The sequence below is a fragment of the Megalobrama amblycephala genome, linkage group LG13 (genome assembly GCF_018812025.1).
Source record: "Megalobrama amblycephala isolate DHTTF-2021 linkage group LG13, ASM1881202v1, whole genome shotgun sequence".
NCBI lineage: Eukaryota > Metazoa > Chordata > Actinopteri > Cypriniformes > Xenocyprididae > Megalobrama > Megalobrama amblycephala.
The window spans coordinates 35434214-35454967 of record NC_063056.1 but is presented as its reverse complement, the minus strand read 5'-3'; the positions used below and the strand labels follow the sequence as shown (position 1 = coordinate 35454967).

The following is a 20754-nucleotide window of genomic DNA, read 5'->3' as shown; positions in this document are numbered from 1 at the left end:
AAAGCTGGTAATAGTAAAACATCAATGTAAGTAAATCTGATCAAGCAATGCATCTTAATTCTGTTTGTGATTTTTAAAAATGTTATGGATAGTATTTATTTTATCTCCACATGGCGCAGTTGACTGCTACTTGCGAAAACAAGCTGTGATATGTCCACTCCATAACATGTGAATCTATGGTTATAGCACCACTTAGCGGTCAACAGCAGAAATTAAATGAACCGTGACAGAACCCGCGGCAATAAAAAATGTGGAGTAGTGTATCAAATTAGAGTATAAATCCTTAAACACTCAGGAGTCTGAGGTATCGCCGGCGATACCACCTCAGTTTTTTTCTTACCAGTGTGAAAGAGACTCAAAATACTCCGTCAATGTTGCACATACAATTAAGAGTTATACACCATTTTAATCTGTGGAATATCTTATTGTATTTGTGTGCACTCAGAGTAAAAACAAAATGTTATGCTTTTTGTAAAATAAAGAAAACTAACATGATGCGTGATCTCTCGTCTCCCTCTGAATGAAGTCCAATCTAATAGTTCTCAGAAAATGAATACTTAGTGTAACTTAGTGAATACTAATGACAAAAAAAAAATGAGACTTATGTCTAAAAAAACGTTAAAATGTCAGGTTTTAAATCGTGTAAGTCAAATCGAAAACAAAAATTCTCTGTTTATGTAATTTGTATGAAAAGAGACATGTCAGAAGTCCGTGATTCAGCTCATTGGACAAAAAAAACCTATCACGATTTCTTGATTTTTTTTTCGATTTCGATTTTATTCACGATTTTGACACAAACAGACATGCTTTACAGTTATAAATGCATTCTGTGTGAATTTGAAACATATTTCCAAAGGAAACCAATTAGAGCTTTATCGAAAAGTTTACACGTCTCTAGAACAGACAAATGGCCTAAATAAATAATTAATATATATATATATATATATATATATATATATATATATATATATATATATATATATATATATATATATATATATATTAACGTGGGTAATCAAAACAACAACAAAAAAACAACCCAGACTAAAGTCTCCAAAATAACTACAAATTAGAACAGTGGCAGAATCTAGCTGCTTTAAATGTTTAAAGGTTTTCTGCTAAGAAAAAACAAGCATGTCCACCATTTCTGGTTTCAAGCATAAACGTTGGCATGTCACCACATTCCCTCCAGTGCTAAACACCCTCTCAGATGGTGAGCTTGTAGCTGGAATGCACAGATATTTTTGAGCAAGCTTGCTCAATCTTGGGAAGTTAATTTGATGTAGTTTCCACCACTGAAGAGGATCTTCCTCACTGTCGATAGAGGGAGTAAGCAGGTAGCTGTTCATCTCAGAGGCAATGGCTTCTTCAAGCTGCAGAGATGCTGGCATGGCTGAGACAGTCTTAAAAAAGCTTCCCAGAGACTTCTTTGTTTTTTTTGCTGATGAAGGTAGGTCTGTGTCTACATTCTGTCTCCCTGTGGTGCTCTCAGAATTCACTGCATCCTATGCGAACAAACATAACAGAAAAATATTAAACCATAATTATACATATTGACCTGTGACATTACCAGTCAATTTACCCATACACCAACTCACCTTCTGTGATACTTCTTTCATATCAGACATCACCTTGGCCCTGATGTTTGGAAGTTTGTCTACAGCAATGTAATTTGTCTTGAATCTTGGATCTAGGAATGACGCCATATCCAGCAGTTCTTGTGTATCTTCATCATCATAATTTTTATTAAGGTACTCAAGAATTTTGGATTTTATTGTGTTGGTCAGGTCAGAATCCTCATCATTCACAGCCAGTATCTTTGTGCTGAACAGATGAAGAACTGGCTACAGATATGACACGCTGACATAGTCCTCGCCAGAGAGGGCATCTGTAAACTCCTGCAGGGGTCTCAGAGCCTTGCTCACAGATTCAAGGACATCTGTGTCCTGCCATTGTGGAACCAGGTGTCTTGTTTTGCGATCAGCTAAAAGGATATGAGACAGAGCCTTCTGTTGTTCCAAAACTCGTTCTATCATTCGTTGCCTTGAGCCCCACCTTGTTGGACACTCTGTTATGAGTGCATGCTTTGGAAGCTGAAGTTCTTCCTGGGCTTCAGTTAATGCCACCTTCTTCTTCCAACTATGAGAAAAATGCCCAACCAACTTTTTGCACAAACCTGTGGCTCTGGAAATGCGAGAGTCATCCTTAACTGCATTTTCTAAAAGAAAGAAATAAGACAAAGTGCATTTTAAATAAAAAGCATTATCATTTAAATTGAAAAACATCTTATACTGTACCAAACCTTTAAATAAGAGAAAACTGTGAAGTTATACACAAAAAGGATTACATTTGAATATACAAAAACCAAATACATTTGAAATTGCTGTTAAAACTAACTTTTTGTTCTATTTATTACTAATAATGATTACAATACTGATTACATTACTAATGATGATTGCAATTCAGTGTTTCCCACAGACCTGCACTCTATTTGTTGCGGCACATATTAGCAAATTAATTCTCTACCAGCGGTGAGGCGCTGTTGGGGTGGTAGAGATCGATTTTCCCTGGTAACGCTGTAAACAAAGCAGTGCAAAGCTCTCAAACGCGGACATCCCACATTTTCTGAACGCAGTCGGTTTCCTTTAGAAATATAGTGATATAAAAACACCCGCGCCAGGTTTGATTTTGAAACGTGTAGTGCTCATGTTTATTCAATGAAGTCAAAGCCTTTACCAAAATCTATTTGTGGCGGTCAGTTTTGATATTGTGGCGGGCGCCACAAATAAAACAATATATGGGGAAACACTGCAATTATTTACGGCTGTGTAGAATACAATAGTACCACATACTGTAGTAGTCTGAACATGGATCCTATTTCAATAACTTAATTACAATTTTACAAGCTATTACAATGACTAAAGATTTCTAAAAATATACATTTTATGTGAATTAAAATTTTTCACAAACGAAAACAAGCAGGATAAATTATCAGATGACTACTGATTTTCCATTAATACACTAAATTTTCATATTTTAAAGGAACCTGTATATGTAATGAAACTTACCGATTGCAAGATGCAGTCTATGTCCAAAGCATTGTAATCTTGTCCATTTGTTTAGAGTGACAGCCTTCACAATGTTCGATCCGTTGTCAGTGGTGATTGACACTTGCTGCTCCTCACAAAGTCCCCAGGAAGCCAGAGCATCTCTCAAACCCTGAGACAGATTCTCTCCAGTGTGGTCTTCAGGGAAATATGATGTTTGCAAGCATCGGCTTTTCATTTTCGAAATCGTCATTAATAAAGTGCACCGTTAAACTTAAGTAAGGCTCCGATGTTCTGCTTGACCACATATCTGAAGTAGTTGCGTAGTATTTCACTTGTTTTAACTCCTGATTCAACACTGGCCTTGCATTTGGAATACATCTCAGGGATGGCAACTCTTGAAAAATAACTTCGCGATGGCAGCTGATATCTCTTATCAAGGGTCTGTATCATTTTTTGGAAGCCGTCTTTACTGACGATATTTGCGGGCACCATATCTTTGCATAAATGATACGTGACAGCGTCGGTTATTTCTTTATGCCTTTTTGAACTTCTGTCGTATGGTGTGCAGCTCGCAAATGCCTGCATTATCGTTTTTTGTTCCGAATGAGTTTGGGATGTACTTTGGTTCGTGTCCAGGGATTTTTTTGCCATGCATTGGTCATACAACTCTTTGTGGCGCTGCCTCAGGTGTTGAAATAGATTTGTTGTGTTACTCTGTTTTGCCGCAATGACAGATTGACAGGTCTTGCAAATTACCTGGCTCTGTGATAAGTCATCTCTCCTGTATCCAAAGTAATCCCACACCACAGATGTTGATTTTTTTTTGGGCACCAAGTCCTTATCCTGTCCTGAACTCATCTTCCCTGTTTCTGTTGAATATCTGTCATTATGCCCGTCTTGTCTGTTCTGTTCTCGCGCTCAATTTAGGCGCGCTGCATTCTGATTGGTTCGGAGGTTGGGGCCGGGAGCGCGGAAAAAATCGTGCTATGAAGCGATTTAGAAATCGCGCATGCTCAAATCGCGATTTTATTACGATTTCGATTAATCGCACAGCCCTAATGAGAATCCATCAATATTTCTCCAAATGTGCATGCTTTTAAGCTAAAAGGCCTATATGAAATGCCATAGAGGTAACATGAATGTTCAGACACTTTGCATCACAGAAATATATTATATTTTAAAGTATATAATAGAATACCATTATTTTAAATTGTAATAATATTTCACAGTATTGCTGTTTTTTCTGTATGTATGATATACACCATGATGAGCTTGAGACATGATCACAGAGGGTTTTTTCACAGCCTACCTGACTGAAAGAAAAAATCCTGGAATCAACCCAGGAGCTAGCGTGCAGATAAGACAATCCATTCACGTGGTTTCTGTGATTTTTCCCTTCACGTGCTATAAGCTTACCGACTGCTGAGAGAGGAATCAGAAAAAGAGATGAACTTCTACTGAGCCTGCAACATCCCTTTGTTTATGATTCATAATCAACTTTAATTACTTTTCTTTATCTGAAGCAATATAGGTCATGTACAAAACAGTAAATCAGGACACTATAAAAGGAACATGAGAGGCTGTGGGATGACAGAGCAAGAGCTGGAAACAAACATCAGTGAAGAATGAAGGCTTTAGTATGTATACTGCTGCTGTTGGAAACCTTTGTGTTTGTCGTTCAGCAGCAGGTAGATGGAGGACTCAATGAGAATGAGATCAGTCAACAGATCAGCTCTGAGGACGGAAGACAGAATCCACCTCAAACAGACACTTTGAGAGCTGAAGCTTCAACTGACAGCCAACAATACTGCGATCTGGGCATCCCTGACATCCATGCAGCTCTGAGAGAACTGACCGCCACCGTTACAGAGCAGAAAGAAAAGAACAGAGAACTGACCGCCTCCGTTACAGAGCAGAAAGAAAACACAGAGCACCGCTGCGGAAAGCAAACATCAGAGCTTTAGAGATGCAACTCAGGGATGAGATGAACAAGAAAAATGATGGTACCTCACCAAAACATTCACTCTTATCAATGATCCTCAAAGTAAAACAAATGTAAATGTTAGTGTAAAGTTGAGTGTATACTGTGTAAATTGTTTTTATCTATTACAATTAGTAGTATGAATGTCATGTCAACAGAATCTGTATTCCTTTACAGGAATTTCTAATCTTATTCTGAGTCAAGTGGAGGAGTTGAGAAAGGAAAATAGAGGTGAAAGTGTGCTTGAATGATAAATTCCATCTATACATTTTCAGCATAATTCAGTAATATTATCATTTAACAGAATCTTTATTCCTTCACAGATATTTCAAATCTTACTCAGAGTCAAGTGGAGGAGTTGAGAAAGGAAAATAGAGGTGAAAGTGTGCCTGAATTATGTTAAAATCAGTGTGTACATACTAAGCATAAGAACAACAAACCACAATTTTGCTTATGTCTTTAAACAACAGACAGAGAAATAGCCTTTTCAGCTGCACTGATGCAATCTGGCAGTGGATATGTTGGTCCTTTTACCACTGAAATCACACTAACCTACAAGAATGTCTTCACAAACATTGGGAACGCCTACAACCCAGTTACAGGTAATTATCAATGAAATGGAGTCATTAACCCTTCTGCTCCATTCAGACCTCTCTGCAGTTGTGTAATGTGTATAAGAGAATTAAATGTTCTGCCATCTTTCAAAACTATTACACAGTGTGTTTGGTAATTGAGCAATCATACAGGAAACAGCTGATTCTGTATCTATTGTTATTTGATTCAGGTATTTTCACAGCCCCACTGAAAGGAGCGTACATGTTCAGATTCTCTGTATATGGTCATGGTGGAACTCCAGCAACTGCAGCCATTTTTAAGAATGAAGAGCACATGGTCTTAGCACATGATAGTCAGGCTCAGGGTGCATTAGCCGCCTCAAATGGATTTGTGTTGATCCTGGAGGTTGGAGATGTTGTATATGTGAGACTTTGGTCTGGCAGGAGAATATTTGAAAATAGCAAGGAGAACCACAACACTTTCAGTGGTTTCCTACTGTTTCCTTTAAGATAACAAGAGCTTTGCAGAATGTAATTCCAATAATTCCGAACCTTCGGCATATAATTTAAGATTAAAATCATGAAGAATCATTAACATATGAACCTGTATTAATAAGGACTGTGTGTTTGAAGTTTGCAATAGATTACTGTATAAAAGTCTGAGCTGTCTATATGTAACTGTATAAAGTGTTTCAGAATGAAGGCTTTAGCATGTCTACTGCTGCTGTTGGAAACCTTTGTGTTTGTTGTTCAGCAGCAGGTAGATGGAGGACTCGATGAGAATGAGATCAGTCAACAGATCAGAGTTGTTGTCAGCTCGCGTTGTGTGTAACCCATTGTTGCGGATAATTTACGTAGCGTCATCTAGTGTGAACACCACAACAACTTAAATACTCTACAGAAAGTCATGTAGTCTGAACAGCACAGTGATCTGCCCAACGTTTAAAGTCCTGTAGTGTGAACTAGGCATTACTCACAACGAACTTAACCTGGATGAAAGCAGAGCTCCATTGTCAAATATCAAAAGAAACATTGTCATGGCTTTCAAGGTAGAAACATCTATTCATGTTAAATTAAAATAATACTGTTTGTATGTGCTTTATAACAGGGCATCAACAAGGTGCAGGATTGTTTTGCACAATTTTAAACATCCCCAAAAGCTCTGCAGTCACAACGCGGTAGCTAATTTCCACACATCTGAACTATATAAGAAAAAACTAAACAATTACACTTGCAACATATACATACTTGCATATCTGCAGAATACACATACTTTCTACATAAAATAAGCCTAAATTACAAGATTACAAACCCAATTAAGGATAGTAAGAGTCATTTTCAAGTACAAATATAAAACATTTGTTTTATTAAAAGTTAAAAAAAGTTTTTAAAAAAGTTGTAATTTCTGTATACAGTATAAACAGCTTGTGAATATGAAAATATTAAATACAATTATACAATGTTAAAATATTTGCTAAATAACCTGGTTGTATTGTTTTATTTTTGTAATGTTTTTTTAAAATCATAATTTTGTTATAATATTGCTTTGAACTGCTTGCTACAACCCCAATTGGGATATTTTATAAAATGCAATAAAATTAAGAATCATTTGTTCATTCTCTTTAACCTTTATTTTACTGAGAAAAAATACAAATAAAAAGATTTTCAATGTTTTCACTGGCCAAATTTTATTTTATTTTGTAAATATAAACCAATTTTGATTTTTATGGCTGCAACTCACTGTTGTAGCACGTGCAGAATGAGGCCTGGCATTGTCTTGCTTCCCAGGAAGGATGTCATCTTGATGGCAGTATATGTCTCTGTGCCACCACGTCAATGGTACCTTCACACATATACAAGTGACTCATGCCGTTTGCACTGATGCACCCCCATAACATGACAGATGTGCTCTTTTGCACCTGTCACTGATGAAAGTCTTGGATGGTTTCTTTCATCTTTGGCACTGCGAACTCATTGTCTGTTTTTTCCCAAAAACAACATTTCACAAGTTCACACTTACAAATAATCAGATACAGTAAATCGTATGCGTATTTGGCATGCTGTCCGAGGAGAGGGCTCTGAGCTTGGTATTTGGCCTGAACCCAGAATACATGTATAGGTATGTTGATTGCTGATTGCTGGTTGGAATGATGTGACGATTAGTCAGATCATTTGAATGCATTTCTCCCAAACTTTGTTAATAAAGAGTTCACACTTACAAATAATCAGATAGTAAATAGAGCTCTGTATTTGGCCAGAGCCCAAATAGTTGCAACTAATGTAGTACAGCAGCCAGAAATTACGTTGATAACCCAAAAACTTGCAGGTGAGCTACTGCTGGAGCTGAGTTGAGAATGTTTATGCAATGTATTATAGAGTTGCAAGCTTCGGGGCGGGGAGCGCGAACATTTAAAGGGGACACGCACTGAATCTGCACATTTTTAATTATACCCCAAAATAGGTAGTTAAAAAATTTAATAATAAAAAATCTATGGGGTATTTTGAGCTGAAACTTCACAGACACATTCAGGGGACACCTTAGACTTCTATTACATCTTGTAAAAAAGGGTTCTAGGGCACCTTTAAGAAGAAGAAAACACACAAGTGACACTTTATGATTTATAAGCCGTTTTCCTCATGGGGACCGATATTTTCTTATCCATTTTTACTATCCATTGGACATTTGGTCTCCATATCAAAAGGAATATATGGAACACACAAACAAATACTATAGATTTTATACATTCTCTGCAGTTTCACACCTTGTATGTATTCCTGTGTGTTGGAATATTGCTTTTGGAAAGCTGAACATCAGTTCACTGGAATTTTTATCCTCAGTCCATTATCAGTTTATGTGGGTTTATATAATCTTTCAAAATGCTGTTTATCTTAGAGTCGGCATGAAGCGGAAGTTGCAATTGTCTTTTCTTCTCTACTGTGACGTCTATCCGAGTGAAACGCCACCTGAAATGAGAGAGTGGGACTTGATTTCGTAATTTGGGAATTGATTGGATCGTTGGAAGTTGGGCGTTGCTAACAAAATGGAGGCAGATCTGAATGGCCATTTGGGGATTTCTCTCCACCGGACTTCCTGTGAGCACCCTAACGTTACTGTAAGAACTTTATTTATTGAGGATGACGAGGACGGTCAATGGCACTATACGGTGAGAGAGCTTGCAAGAGAGACTGACTGACTGACAGTGTTTGTCCGTTGGTGCGGAGTGAGCGTTTTCGGTTCATTCCTATGGAGGTTGAGCCTCACGCTCGCCTTCCATATGAATGAATCTAAAAATGCTCTGGTCTCTTGCTCTGCTCCCGTGGACACGCAGCCTGACTGTGTCCTCCACCAGGTTCATTTCAATGTTGACTGGCATCAGCGGTGGTTAATTCATTGATCTCTATAAAGTGAAGCATAAGTTTACCCCAGCGACGGCATTTACCCCTTACGTCACTGGATCTGCTGGCAGTTCCAGATAGCTCCGCTCTCACGCCATAGCATGTGACAGGAAGAGACAATGAATCGTTTTGAGAGGGAGAGCTGGGCTGTGTCCAAAATCGCCTTCCATACCCTTAAATTTGAAACTGTTTTTGCACTATTTGAAAGGACAGCCATTTGTTAACTATTTATTTATTTACACAGTCATTCTTTGTTTGACATGAATCAGTGTGTGTTCAGGGTTTGATCTGAAGCTTTTACTGCAGGTCTTTTTAACAGCCTGAATGTCATTTTTGCAGTAACACTATTTTTTATGGTCCCTTTTGAACATTCTGTTGACTATAAGTAACTTTGCAACTACATCTCAGTTTATTCTAACATAATCCTGCCAGTTTGCTAATACTTTACTGACACTCTAATGAGAGTTATTAGACATGCAGGTGCAATATTACTTATACTCAACAGAATATGTTAAAGGGACCATCAAAATAAAATCTAAATAAACCATTTTTGCTTCTATATGTGTCAAAAAATACACTTTGGTTATTGATTTACTACTATATACTTTATTGTGGTTTACACACCCTGGCAGCACCTATGATGAAGCAAAACAAATAAAAAAGTCCAGAACCTGGGCCATATCCAGATCACAATCTTTGTTGCATTAATTTCCTGTTATCACATTGCTTTGAAACAATCTATTGTAAAAAGTGCTATATAAATAAAGGTGAATTGACAGGAAAATATAGGATTTAATCTGAACACTAGGATAATGAAAGTTACAATCACTTTAGCTTTCAACATTATCAGTGGTAAAAGTAAAGATTCTCAAAGCTTTTAAAGCAGACAAAGTTATTTATTAAGTTACATGTTTCAAAATAGAGACAAAGAATGGAAAAGCATACTTTATAGAAAAACTTAGTTGTAACAAATAATGCACTGCTGTGAAGGATCCCCATACGGAAATGTAATATATGACATATATGTCCCTATATCGCAAGTGACACTGTCATATATGCAAAATATATGACAATATATTGCTATCACATATAAACATATCTCTAGATATATGTTGATATATGTTTATAACATATATAAAATTTCCATATTAAATAAATATATTGACATATATTAATACCATGTATATGATTTTTGTTTATATAATATTATATGTTATGACCATATATGTCACATATATATGTTTAATTTATATATGCCAATATATGTTTATCTTATAAAAAATGTCCATATTAAATAAATATATTGACATAAATTTATACTATCTATATGATTTTTGTTTATATAATATTATATGGTATGACCATATATGTCACAGATATGTTTAATTTATATATGCCAATTTATTTACACAACATACATAAAAACATTTTACATGCTTGTTTCCCTTCTGTTACTAACATACTCCTTATGTTTTCATTATTTGAACAGACTGAACTTTTAACAAGTCTACACAATCCACATTTCATTTAAATTTCTATCCCATTTTAGAATTAGCACAATATTTTAAAAACATGATTTATTTTACATTATTTATTTTACCTCATCTTAAAAAATCTCATAAAAACTGCTGTAAAAAACAAATGCAATGAAAATAATCTAACCCAACTTCAAATAATTTTAATTAAATTACTTATTTAATGATTTTGTATGGTTTAAATTAATTTTGTTGTTGTTATTACTGTGACCTAACCAAGAGGTAATGACAATAGTATACTTAATGGTTACTACTGAATAAAGCGTTTAGATTTGACCCAAAAACAAACAAACAAACAAACAAACAAACAAACAAAAAATGATAGAAACACTTTCAGTCTGCATTTCAGGCCTTGCATTTAGAATGCTGCGCAGTTACCTATGGCAGTTACGTCATTGCGCGCGCCTAAATTCAAACGTAATCAAAAGACCGCCAAATTACGCGCATTTCGGGATCGAGACCAACGGATGAACATGTTCGCTTTTGTCCAGTGGAAACAAGAAACGGAATTAAAGTTGGAGCATTGTTCCAACATCACACATAAAAAACTTAGATAAAATAATGATGATTTCTTGGACGGACAAGATGACAGATCTGTATATTTAACCGAGTGGAGAGGTGGACTGAAGAAAAAAACCTCAATGCGGATGGCATTTGTACGAGGCAATGGTGCATAAAGTTGCAGGTAATTTCTGATTTTTTTTTATATTATAATTCACATTGATATTGCACGGAGAATACATTTTAAATGATCGCTATACTGCATGAGCCATTGATTTACCAAGTTACTGGGTAACATTAGCGCAGCTATAGGCTACAGATCAGTTAAATGAGCAGAAAATAACCGTGTTTAACTATTAGGTTTTTAAATTGCTCTATTACTGCATAATTGTGTGCGTTGTATGTTCATATTTAACAGCTAACGTTAAGTACGAGTAGATTATTACAATGAAGTGCATAATTCTATGATCTCATGGCTTAGACATGATTTAAGATATATTAGTAAGTTTCTTTCAGTTAAAACAGCTCAAACATGCATTTTAGTCTAGGGCTAGCTTAAGCCTTGTCTGTGAAACCAGGGGCATTTAAAAATATCATAGCCCTAGTTGTAACTTTAGATTCTACATTTTGTTTTCCCCTTTTTCCCACAGAGACAGCCCACCCTAGAAAAACCAACGAGGACTCAACATCAGTCCAGTCCAAAACTTCTGAGCAAAAGAAAATGCAGGCCAAGCTTTTTAAGAATAAGGAAGTTGTTCTGGCGGAAGCAGATATTTAACTTCACATATTGTTAAGTATAATTATTATTATTTATTAATAATTGTAGTAATAGTATAGAAAATATGTGATGCAAAGCTAAATTGTATCAGGCCCCCTAAACACTTTTTAATGTTCTGTTTATTAATATAACTTTAATATTGATTCATGTTTGCCTTTCCTCACAGCTTGAAATTCACCCGGGCTCAGGAATTTGTGTTGTGGTCATGCAAACAGCCTCACTGCTATGGCATGCTTCTTCTTGAAGTATTTTGACACTTTTGCTAAAGCGCAATCTCAGAGGTATGTGATTGGTCATAGTGTGTGCATGTGTCTGTATAATTATTATTATATTTTGGTAATTATGTAGATTGAACTTAATATCTGAAGTCTTTGGGTAAGGGGTAAGAGGTCAAAAAAAAAAAAAACTTTAAAAAAAAAGTCCTATTATAGCAATTCTGGCATATTTACAGATATATGTACACACATTTACATTAAAATATAAATAATTTGAGTTGTACTATTTACATTATCACCATTTTACTGAAGCAGGCTGTCCAAGAATTAAGTTGAAAAATGTATTTTATGGTTGAGTAGTTAGATAGGAGTGGAGTGAGTTCAGATTTTGTTCTAAACTGTTATGTTGCTCTTTCTTAGGTGGCAAGTCTAAAAAAAGCAAGCCCTGGGGAAACAAAAGAGGCCTTGGACAGAACAAAAATTGATGCAATAATGAGTATGTATATTATTTTTTTAATTGGGCTCATTTGTTAAAACTGTTGAACCAAATGTGACAGTAAAACCACAAGAATTTATCAGTGTCATCTTGGTGTATCAGTGTCATGACACTTAGGCCCAATCCCATTTCTACCCCTACCCCTTCATTTTGTGCGTTCACAAGAAGGGGTAGGGGTGTCTCGATTCTCTTTTGGCTGGAGTGGTAGAGGTTAGGGAAAGGGCCAGATAGCCCTTCAAACAAAGATCTTTCGGGACCACACTTTGAACAAAGGGGTATGAGAAATTTCCCTGCATACACAAACTACCGTGCTGCTAGAATGTGTGTAGTGATCATGGTATTGATATTTCCACACAGGATTGATCACTTATGTGTTACCTGGCTGCCAGTTTCTCCGTAGCTTGCTAAACGTGCTATTTGAATGATGTGAACACATCTCATATCGTCTGTAAACTCTTGCGTTACCAAGGCAACAACTAACTCATTTGTATTACTTTGCAAAGAGCTCCGTTATCGCAGCGTCACAGTAGAAAACGAAACCATATCCATACCGGCTGACTCGGCACGAAATGCAATGGTTAAACAAACGGCTTGGCCCGATGGAAAGGCGGCTTCACCAGTCTTGGGAAACTCGAAGGCTCATACGTTTTCTAACTGAAACCGAGCCCGTCCAAAATACAACGCAAAAAAATGTTGTGAGTGAGTAATCTGTTTAATGTGCTCACGCCTAATTTCTGTTGATATGCGCACTTCATTGCTGTTCATACTGGTTAAATGTTACAGGACACTAATAAAAGAATCTATGATGACGTGGTTTCCCATTTCTTAGGGTAATATTTTCACCCCTACACATTGCCACTCTGTTTCAAGGGGAAGGGCGAAGGGGTATAAAATAGAATTGAGATTACACCTGGTTCTGAAAAATGCCTAAATTTCAGTAACATTTAGTTTATCTACCTAACGAAGTATGCCCGTGTTCATTTAATGTGTTTTAGGGGATTATAATTTGGATGTCCTTAGATAAATGTTGTAAAACTAAAAGATATTTCTTTGTCTTTTTTACAGATGCAGGGATCCAGAGATCTCCTGGAACCACCAGGAGCCAACTAAGGGTCGCTATTAATCAAAAGGTCACTGAGCTGCGGACATCCAAAAAGATTCTAAAACTTAAAAAATGAACAGTATGCAGCATATACCTGTGGCCTGTACCATGAAGGAAGTTTAACAAACTCAGTGTTATAGGATTAGTAACTTGTGAAGTTAGTTTGTATAGTTGATAATAGCGATAGAGACTCAAACATGTAAGGTCATATCATATTTAAAGCTTATTTACAGCTTATTTATATTACATATGATCTGTATATATTAATATTCATTTGAACTAAATGCTTAATAATAACTGCTAAACTAAAATTTTAACTAAAATCGCTTGTTTAATGAATAAATAATAATATCATATAATATAAATCATATAATAATTCTAAGTAATTATTATTAAAGCCAGACAATTTTATTACCGGTTGAAAGGTTAGCCGGGGGGTGCAAGTTATTATGGTGAAGAACACCGCTAAAAGCCAAGTCACTTTCATGGTACCTAAAACCCAGGATTGGGCCAAACTAATCTGAAACTTATCCAGCTTCATGGTACAGGCCCCTGTTGGTGGATTTTCATGTTCTGGGCTTTTGTTGTGTGTTCATTAGATTTCTAATTTTGCACAACTTATTTATTTATTTATTTTATAATGTAATCTTTTAATAAAGATTTAATGTTTTAACTCTTTTACTGTATTCTATTTTTCCTAACTGCACCGTTTAACATTTAAGGCCATGTGCATTGTGAGCAATATGCTATACATATATGTGTAATTTATTTATACAAAGAAATATGTCATGTATATTGATATTTATATATGTGACATATATGTATATAAGGACTGTTTTATACATACATAAACATATATATTTATATGGGCTAGTTTTATATGTCAATATATGAAATTGTTCCATTTTCGAATAGGTTTCATATATGGGCAGATATATATATGTACATATATGTTTTCACTTTATATGTGGCATATATGTATAAAAGACTGTTTTATACATACATAAACATATATATTTATATGGGCTAGTTTTATATGTCAATATATGAAATTGTTCCATTTTCGAATAGGTTTCATATATGTTTTCACCATATATGTTTATATATTTCATATATGTAAATTTCATATATGTACATATATTAGAGACTGTAAAAGCCTTTCTTGTAGTAAGAGGTTATGCACCGGTGTGCAGGAGTGGCAGGTTAAAGCCTTTCTCCCAGATCAACAGTTACCTTTCCTTATTAAACCCTGAGCAACACATTGTTAAACATGAGTGGAATACCAACACCAAAACCAACTGACAGTAAACTGAAAGATAAAGCAAATGGGTGGAGATAAATACATTAACATATTCTTCTCAATGCATGTTTAAACAACAGCACCTAGATTGTACATTAAGATATTTTAATATGAAGTTCACCACAATTCAGTTCAGTTTATAAGAAAACCTATGAGTGAGTAATAATTAACAAAGGTAAAAACACAGCTCACAAGTCAGTGTCAAAGTCATCATAAATGCATAAATCCACTTTCCCATAATCCAGGGCATTCTTTTACATGACAAGTTGTAAATCAGGTTAATAATTACATTTTATGTTTTTATACATGTTGACATGAAAAATAACAGTTAAAGGGACATTTTGTGGATTCGGCTGTTACTGCTCCGAGACTCTCACTCCAAATTAAATCAGTTTATAGTGAAAAAATTTTTGAGACAAAATTGCTCATCTTTTGCTGTTAATTATTCATTCATTATATTTATATTAAATAAATTAAAATTATGAATAATTCATGACACATTCATATAATTAGGCCTATTTTATTAATCGACAATATTAAACTTTGCTTTTAAATTAATATAAATATAATACATGCTTTATATATAAAGAATTTCTGAATTTCTTAAAAAACTACACAGTTTTAAAGCTGGGACTTTGTTAAATATCATAAGTTACCTGCTCTGTCTTGTCTGTCGACGTGTTGTCAGTCAGTGTCCCGTGATGCATTAATCACTGTGTGTGGCGTGACAGCGCCACGGCTTGACAGACAAAGCAACAGTAACTAAGGGGGGTGGGTCTTTGCGAAGGGTCAGTTCGGCTAGGTATACATCTGCGCTAAAATATCAAGGTGAAAGTCATCATAGCTTGCGTAGAATAGACCCAGCTCCCAACCCCAATTTGAGAATAGATTAACGGCGATATTTTTTTTATCGCCCGATAAGAGTCTCGCGTTAACGCAGCACGTTAACGCCGTTAACGGCCCACCACTAATAAATATAGAATAAATATTACTCCTCTGTATAGAAATTTGACATAAACATATAAGAATCCATCAATATTTCTCCAAATGTGCATGCTTTAAGCTAAAAGCCTATATGAAATGCCATAGAGGTAACATAATTGTTCAGACACTTTGCATCACAGAAATACATTATATTTTAAAGAATATAATAGAATACCATTATTTTAAATTGAGCTGAGACATGATTACAGAGGGTTTTTTCACACCCTACCTGACTCAAAGGCCTCATTAATATGCAAGTCATTTCAGGTCATTATTATTTGATTCTTTTGTCTTCTCAGGTGTAAATGGCCCATTATTCATGATCATTCACGCCACCATGCATACTGTGTTTCTTGACAAAAAGTGACTTACAAAAACTAAATCAATATATTGTGTTATATGAAGGAGTAGGCAGCATAATTTTTACATAATTCTGAAGCAAAAACTCTAGTCTACAACCTCCAATACCCAGAAGTCTTATGAACACAGATTTAATATACTTTTTTTGGCCTTATTTCAGTGACTTAAGTTTTTTGTTTTTTCAATAACCACGCATAAACGTTATTCCTTCAAAAACACAAACATGTACATACGTGTTCCTCACATATTATGGTAGCCTAGTTTGTGTTGAATACAGTGTAATGACACTTGTGTCATTAATGTGTTTATGAACAAATGAAAAAAGCACAAATGTCAGGGCATGTCAAAACTTCTCCAGACCCCAAATCAGCCTCAGACTCCAGAGGGTTAATAATTAACTTGTCTGGAGCAAAATAAATCATGTACAAAAGACAGTAAATCACGACACTATAAAAGGAACAGGCTGTGGGAATGACAGAGCAAGAGCTGGAAACAAACATCAGTGAAGAATGAAGGCTTTAGTATGTATACTGCTGCTGTTGGAAACCTTTGTGTTTGTCGTTCAGCAGCAGGTAGATGGAGGACTCAATGAGAATGAGATCAGTCAACAGATCAGCTCTGAGGACGGAAGACAGAATCCACCTCAAACAGACACTTTGAGAGCTGAAGCTTCAACTGACGGCCAACAATCCTGCCATCTGTGCTTCCCTGACATCCATGCAGCACTGAGAGAACTGACCGCCACCGTTACAGAGCAGAAAGAAAAGAACAGAGAACTGACCGCCGCCGTTACAGAGCAGAAAGAAAACATCAGAGAACTGACCGCCACCGTTACAGAGCAGAAAGAAAACATCCGAGAACTGACCGCTGCGGATACAGAACAGAAAGAAAACATCAGAGCTTTAGAGACACAACTGAGGGAACAACAGACGTTTATCCTGGAAGAGCTGAACAAGAAAAATGATGGTACCTCACCAAAACATTCATTATTTTATCAATGATCCTCAAAGTAAAACACAAATACAATATATAATATAGTGTAAATGTTAAAGAGTGTATGCTGTGTAAATTGTTTAGATTATTTATTACAATTAGTAGTGTAAATGTCATTTAACATAATCTTTATTCCTTCACAGAAATGTCAAATCTTACTCTGAGTCAAGTGGAGGAGTTGAAAAAGGAAAATAGAGGTGAAAGTGTGTTTGAATGATGTTAAAATCAGTGTATACATTCTCAACGTAATACAGTAATATATCACAATATTGCTAATGTTTTTCATTAACAGACAGAGAAATAGCTTTTTCAGCTGCACTGTGGGAATCTGGCTTTGCATATGTTGGTCCTTTTACCACTGAAATCACACTAACCTACAGGAACGTCATCACAAACATAGGGAACGCCTACAACCCAGTTACAGGTAATTATCAATGAAATGGAGTCATAAACCCCATTCAGACCTCTCTGCCTCTCTGTGTAATGTGTTTAAGAGAATTAAATAATCTGCCATCTTTAAAAACTATTACACAGTGTGGTAACTGAGCAATCATACAGGAAACAGCTGATTCTGTATCTCTTGTTATTTGATTCAGGTATTTTCACAGCCCCACTGAAAGGAGCGTACATGTTCAGAGTCTCTGTATATGGTCATGGTGGAACTCCATCAACTGCATCCATTTATAAGAATGAAGAGCACATGGTTGTAGCCCATGATGTTCAGGCTCAGGATAATGATCGGTTAAACTCCTCAAATGGAGTTGTGTTGATCCTGGAGGTTGGAGATGTTGTATATGTGAGACTTGGTTCTGGCAAGAGGATAGCAGATAACGGGAATAACCACAACACTTTCAGTGGTTTCCTACTGTTTCCCTTAAGAGAACAAGAGCTTTGTAGAATGTGATTCCAATAATTCTGAACCTTCAACATACGATTTAAGATGAAAATCATGAATCTTAAACATATGAATGTTTTGATCCTTGATCTGTATCTCTTTATCCTACATAAATAAATGGGAGAATAAAAAAACATTGTGGCATTTTCTTTTCCTCATATTTTCATGAATATTTCCCCAACAATTCTTGCTTTCAAGCACTCATGATATCATATTTATTAATCAAATTTTGCAATCAAAATAACTGATTATGTGGTGGCAGTTTCCATAAATGTGATTGTTTTATTTATCATTAGGACAGCACGTTTACCAGATTATGTATTATTAGTGTTGTCACAGTACCAAAATTCCAGTAGTTGGTACCGATACCATGAAAATTTTATGGTTCTCGGTACCAATTTCGGTACCACAGTAAAATCTGTTGGAACTATTTTACTATTTTATATAACCTATTTTAAAAACATTAAAAATGATTTGGAGTGTGTGTGTTTGTGTGTATATATAGGCTACCTCAATGAAATAAATTTTGAAATATAAAATAAATAAATAAATAATTAAATGCTCAAACATCCATTGTGTACTGTTGAAAAAACCAGCATATGCTGGTAAGGTAGGTTTTGAAGCTGTATGCTGGTCAAATGCTGATCCTAAACTGGTCCTGCTGGTCCTGGACCAGCTCAAACCAGGATACCAGCTTCAAAACCTACTTTATGCTCGTTTTTTCAACAGGGGTAACAGACGTGCGTGTTTATTTTAGCAATTCCGTCAGAGAAACAACACACTACAGCCTGTAAAACTATTAAATAAATATCGGTAAATAACTGTAACCTAAATAATAAGAAAGTTAAATATTATTTCAAAAAGCATTCGTTTTTTATTTCCACACAAAGACGCGTCATATTTAGCCAAAGTCCCGTTATTACTTTGATATAGCCGCTTTGCGCTTTGAGAGGGATGTGGGACACGAGCAGGAAAGAGACCATTTCTCTTTAATAATATCTTCGTTATCTCCTGATGTTACAAACAACTGACACTTGTTGTAAAAGGTCTGAAGAGTGAGTTTTATCCTCCGCAGGGGCAAGACATTCAGGCTATGTTTGATTTAGCGCTGCCAGAGAAAACGAAAGTAAAAATCACTGGTGTGTGAAACGCGCTATACAAATAAACTTGACGCGCCTTATAAAGTCTAATAACAAGCACAAACTCTGTTAAATAGAAACTGACGTGCAAGCAAAAAGGTTTCTGTTCTACGGTGTTTTTTCTACTTTACCACAGTAAATAATGCGAATAGCGAAATGCGAACGAAAGAAACGTTATAATCCCCTGCGTGAGTGAAGATTTGGGAAAAGAAACAGATTCCATGTTTAGTGGAATAACTAACGGAATATTGTTAAATTCTCTGCTAATCGGGTGACCAGATCGCGATTCGGAAAACAGAATACGAAGCTTAAATGTATGGACTCACGCACCTCTCTTATTCGGCATTAACCACAATGTTTCCATGGCTGCGATGTCACATTTAATTGCTAACCTATTATTTCTTCTGTAAACAAAGCTTTGTGCTTCACTCGTGTTATATTCAAGTAAATACTGGCACATCCCTATCAGTGGGTACCGAATATACCCGGATTCTCGTACTACCGGTACTACAGGAATGCTGGTATCGTCACATTTTTAAAATTTCAGTACCGACTTGGTACCGAAGTACCGGTACTTTTGACAACACTACTATGAAAAATGTTTTTTCCTCTGAGCCACTTGATTTTCCATTCAAGTTTGAGTTGACGGTGCTAGCTTTTTAGCCTCCGTCCTCTAGGGCTCCACTGGGGGTGACTTCGTTCCCCTCTAGTGACTGGCCGGGGCTCCTTTCTGTTCCCTGGCCACATTCCCTTTAAGGGACCACTTTTCCTCGGAAAAGTTGGCCCCAGATGCCTTTAGCGGTCTTGGTAGCCTTTCTACGGAAGGCCTTCTTGAGGCTCAGCTTGGGCTGTTGGCCGTGGGGAATGCTGTCACTGACAGCCTTTGTGTGACCCGAGGGTGTGTTGCTATCTGGCGTTTCATTCCAAACTGCTTGACGTTTGTCTAGCCATCTTTTGGCATGCACTCTCCTTAAGCATGGCGGCGTGGGTATATCGTTCCCCAAAGCGTGATTGAATGCAGAGTTGAAGTTCCCTTCAAAAGGGAACGTCTCAGGTTACGTATGTAACCATAGTTCCCTGAGAACGAGACTCTGCATTGCCCTGCCATGCTTCAGGGCTGCCTGCTGAACAGTTTCTCCAGGCGCTCCTTTTATACTTCCGGGTCGCGCCATATTACGTCATAGGCTGTCGCTGGCCAATAAGGATTGGAGTTGTTGGATAGTTGGCTTTCAGACACCGGGTCATGTGTGACATCCCCCAAAGTGTGATTGAACACAGTGTCTCATTCCCTGTTCTCAGGGAACTATAGTTACATATAGTGTTGTCAAAAGTACCGGTACTTCGGTACCAAGTCGGTACTGAAATTTTGAAAATGTGACGATACCAGCATTCCTGTAGTACCGGTAGTACCGAGAATCCAGGTATATTCGGTACCCACTGATAGGGCTGTGCCAGTATTTACTTGAATATGACAC

General features: G+C 36.3%; 2 protein-coding genes and 1 long non-coding RNA gene across 4 annotated transcripts in view; all 3 read left to right on the top strand.

Moving 5' to 3' along the window:
- LOC125243880 (heavy metal-binding protein HIP-like) overlaps positions 1-6796 on the top strand; it is a 78901-nt gene extending 72105 nt beyond the window's left edge. Inside the window, exons 3-4 of the mRNA XM_048153741.1 lie at positions 5502-5633; positions 5816-6796. Of these exons, the coding sequence (XP_048009698.1) occupies positions 5502-5633; positions 5816-6099 (416 nt within the window). The 3' untranslated portion in view covers positions 6100-6796. The remainder of the gene's footprint in view (positions 1-5501; positions 5634-5815) is intronic.
- Positions 6797-10705: 3909 nt separating this feature from the next.
- Positions 10706-14281, top strand: LOC125243881. Of its 2 annotated transcripts, XR_007179170.1 has the most exons (5): positions 10720-11201; positions 11668-11806; positions 11962-12076; positions 12431-12506; positions 13572-14281. It is a non-coding gene; the product is annotated as an uncharacterized LOC125243881 (long non-coding RNA). The 2 variants fall into 2 exon arrangements; XR_007179169.1 differs by having other exon boundaries at positions 10706-11201; positions 11668-12076.
- Positions 14282-16702: 2421 nt separating this feature from the next.
- LOC125243879 lies at positions 16703-18286 on the top strand. Its single transcript, XM_048153738.1, has 4 exons — positions 16703-17218; positions 17389-17442; positions 17538-17669; positions 17842-18286. The coding sequence occupies exons 1-4, from the start codon at positions 16762-16764 to the stop codon at positions 18147-18149; spliced, it is 951 nt and encodes a 316-aa protein (XP_048009695.1). The 5' UTR covers positions 16703-16761; the 3' UTR covers positions 18150-18286.
- The last annotated feature ends 2468 nt before the right edge of the window (positions 18287-20754 follow it).

What these genes read in the sequence shown, in the direction of transcription:
- LOC125243879 (XM_048153738.1), top strand. Translation starts at nt 16,762, where the DNA reads ATGAAGGCTTTAGTATGTATACTGCTGCTGTTGGAAACCTTTGTGTTT. An exon ending in GCTGAACAAGAAAAATGATG is followed by an intron (nt 17,219 to 17,388) that starts GTACCTCACCAA and finishes ATTCCTTCACAG; the next exon opens with AAATGTCAAATCTTACTCTG. An exon ending in GTTGAAAAAGGAAAATAGAG is followed by an intron (nt 17,443 to 17,537) that starts GTGAAAGTGTGT and finishes TTTCATTAACAG; the next exon opens with ACAGAGAAATAGCTTTTTCA.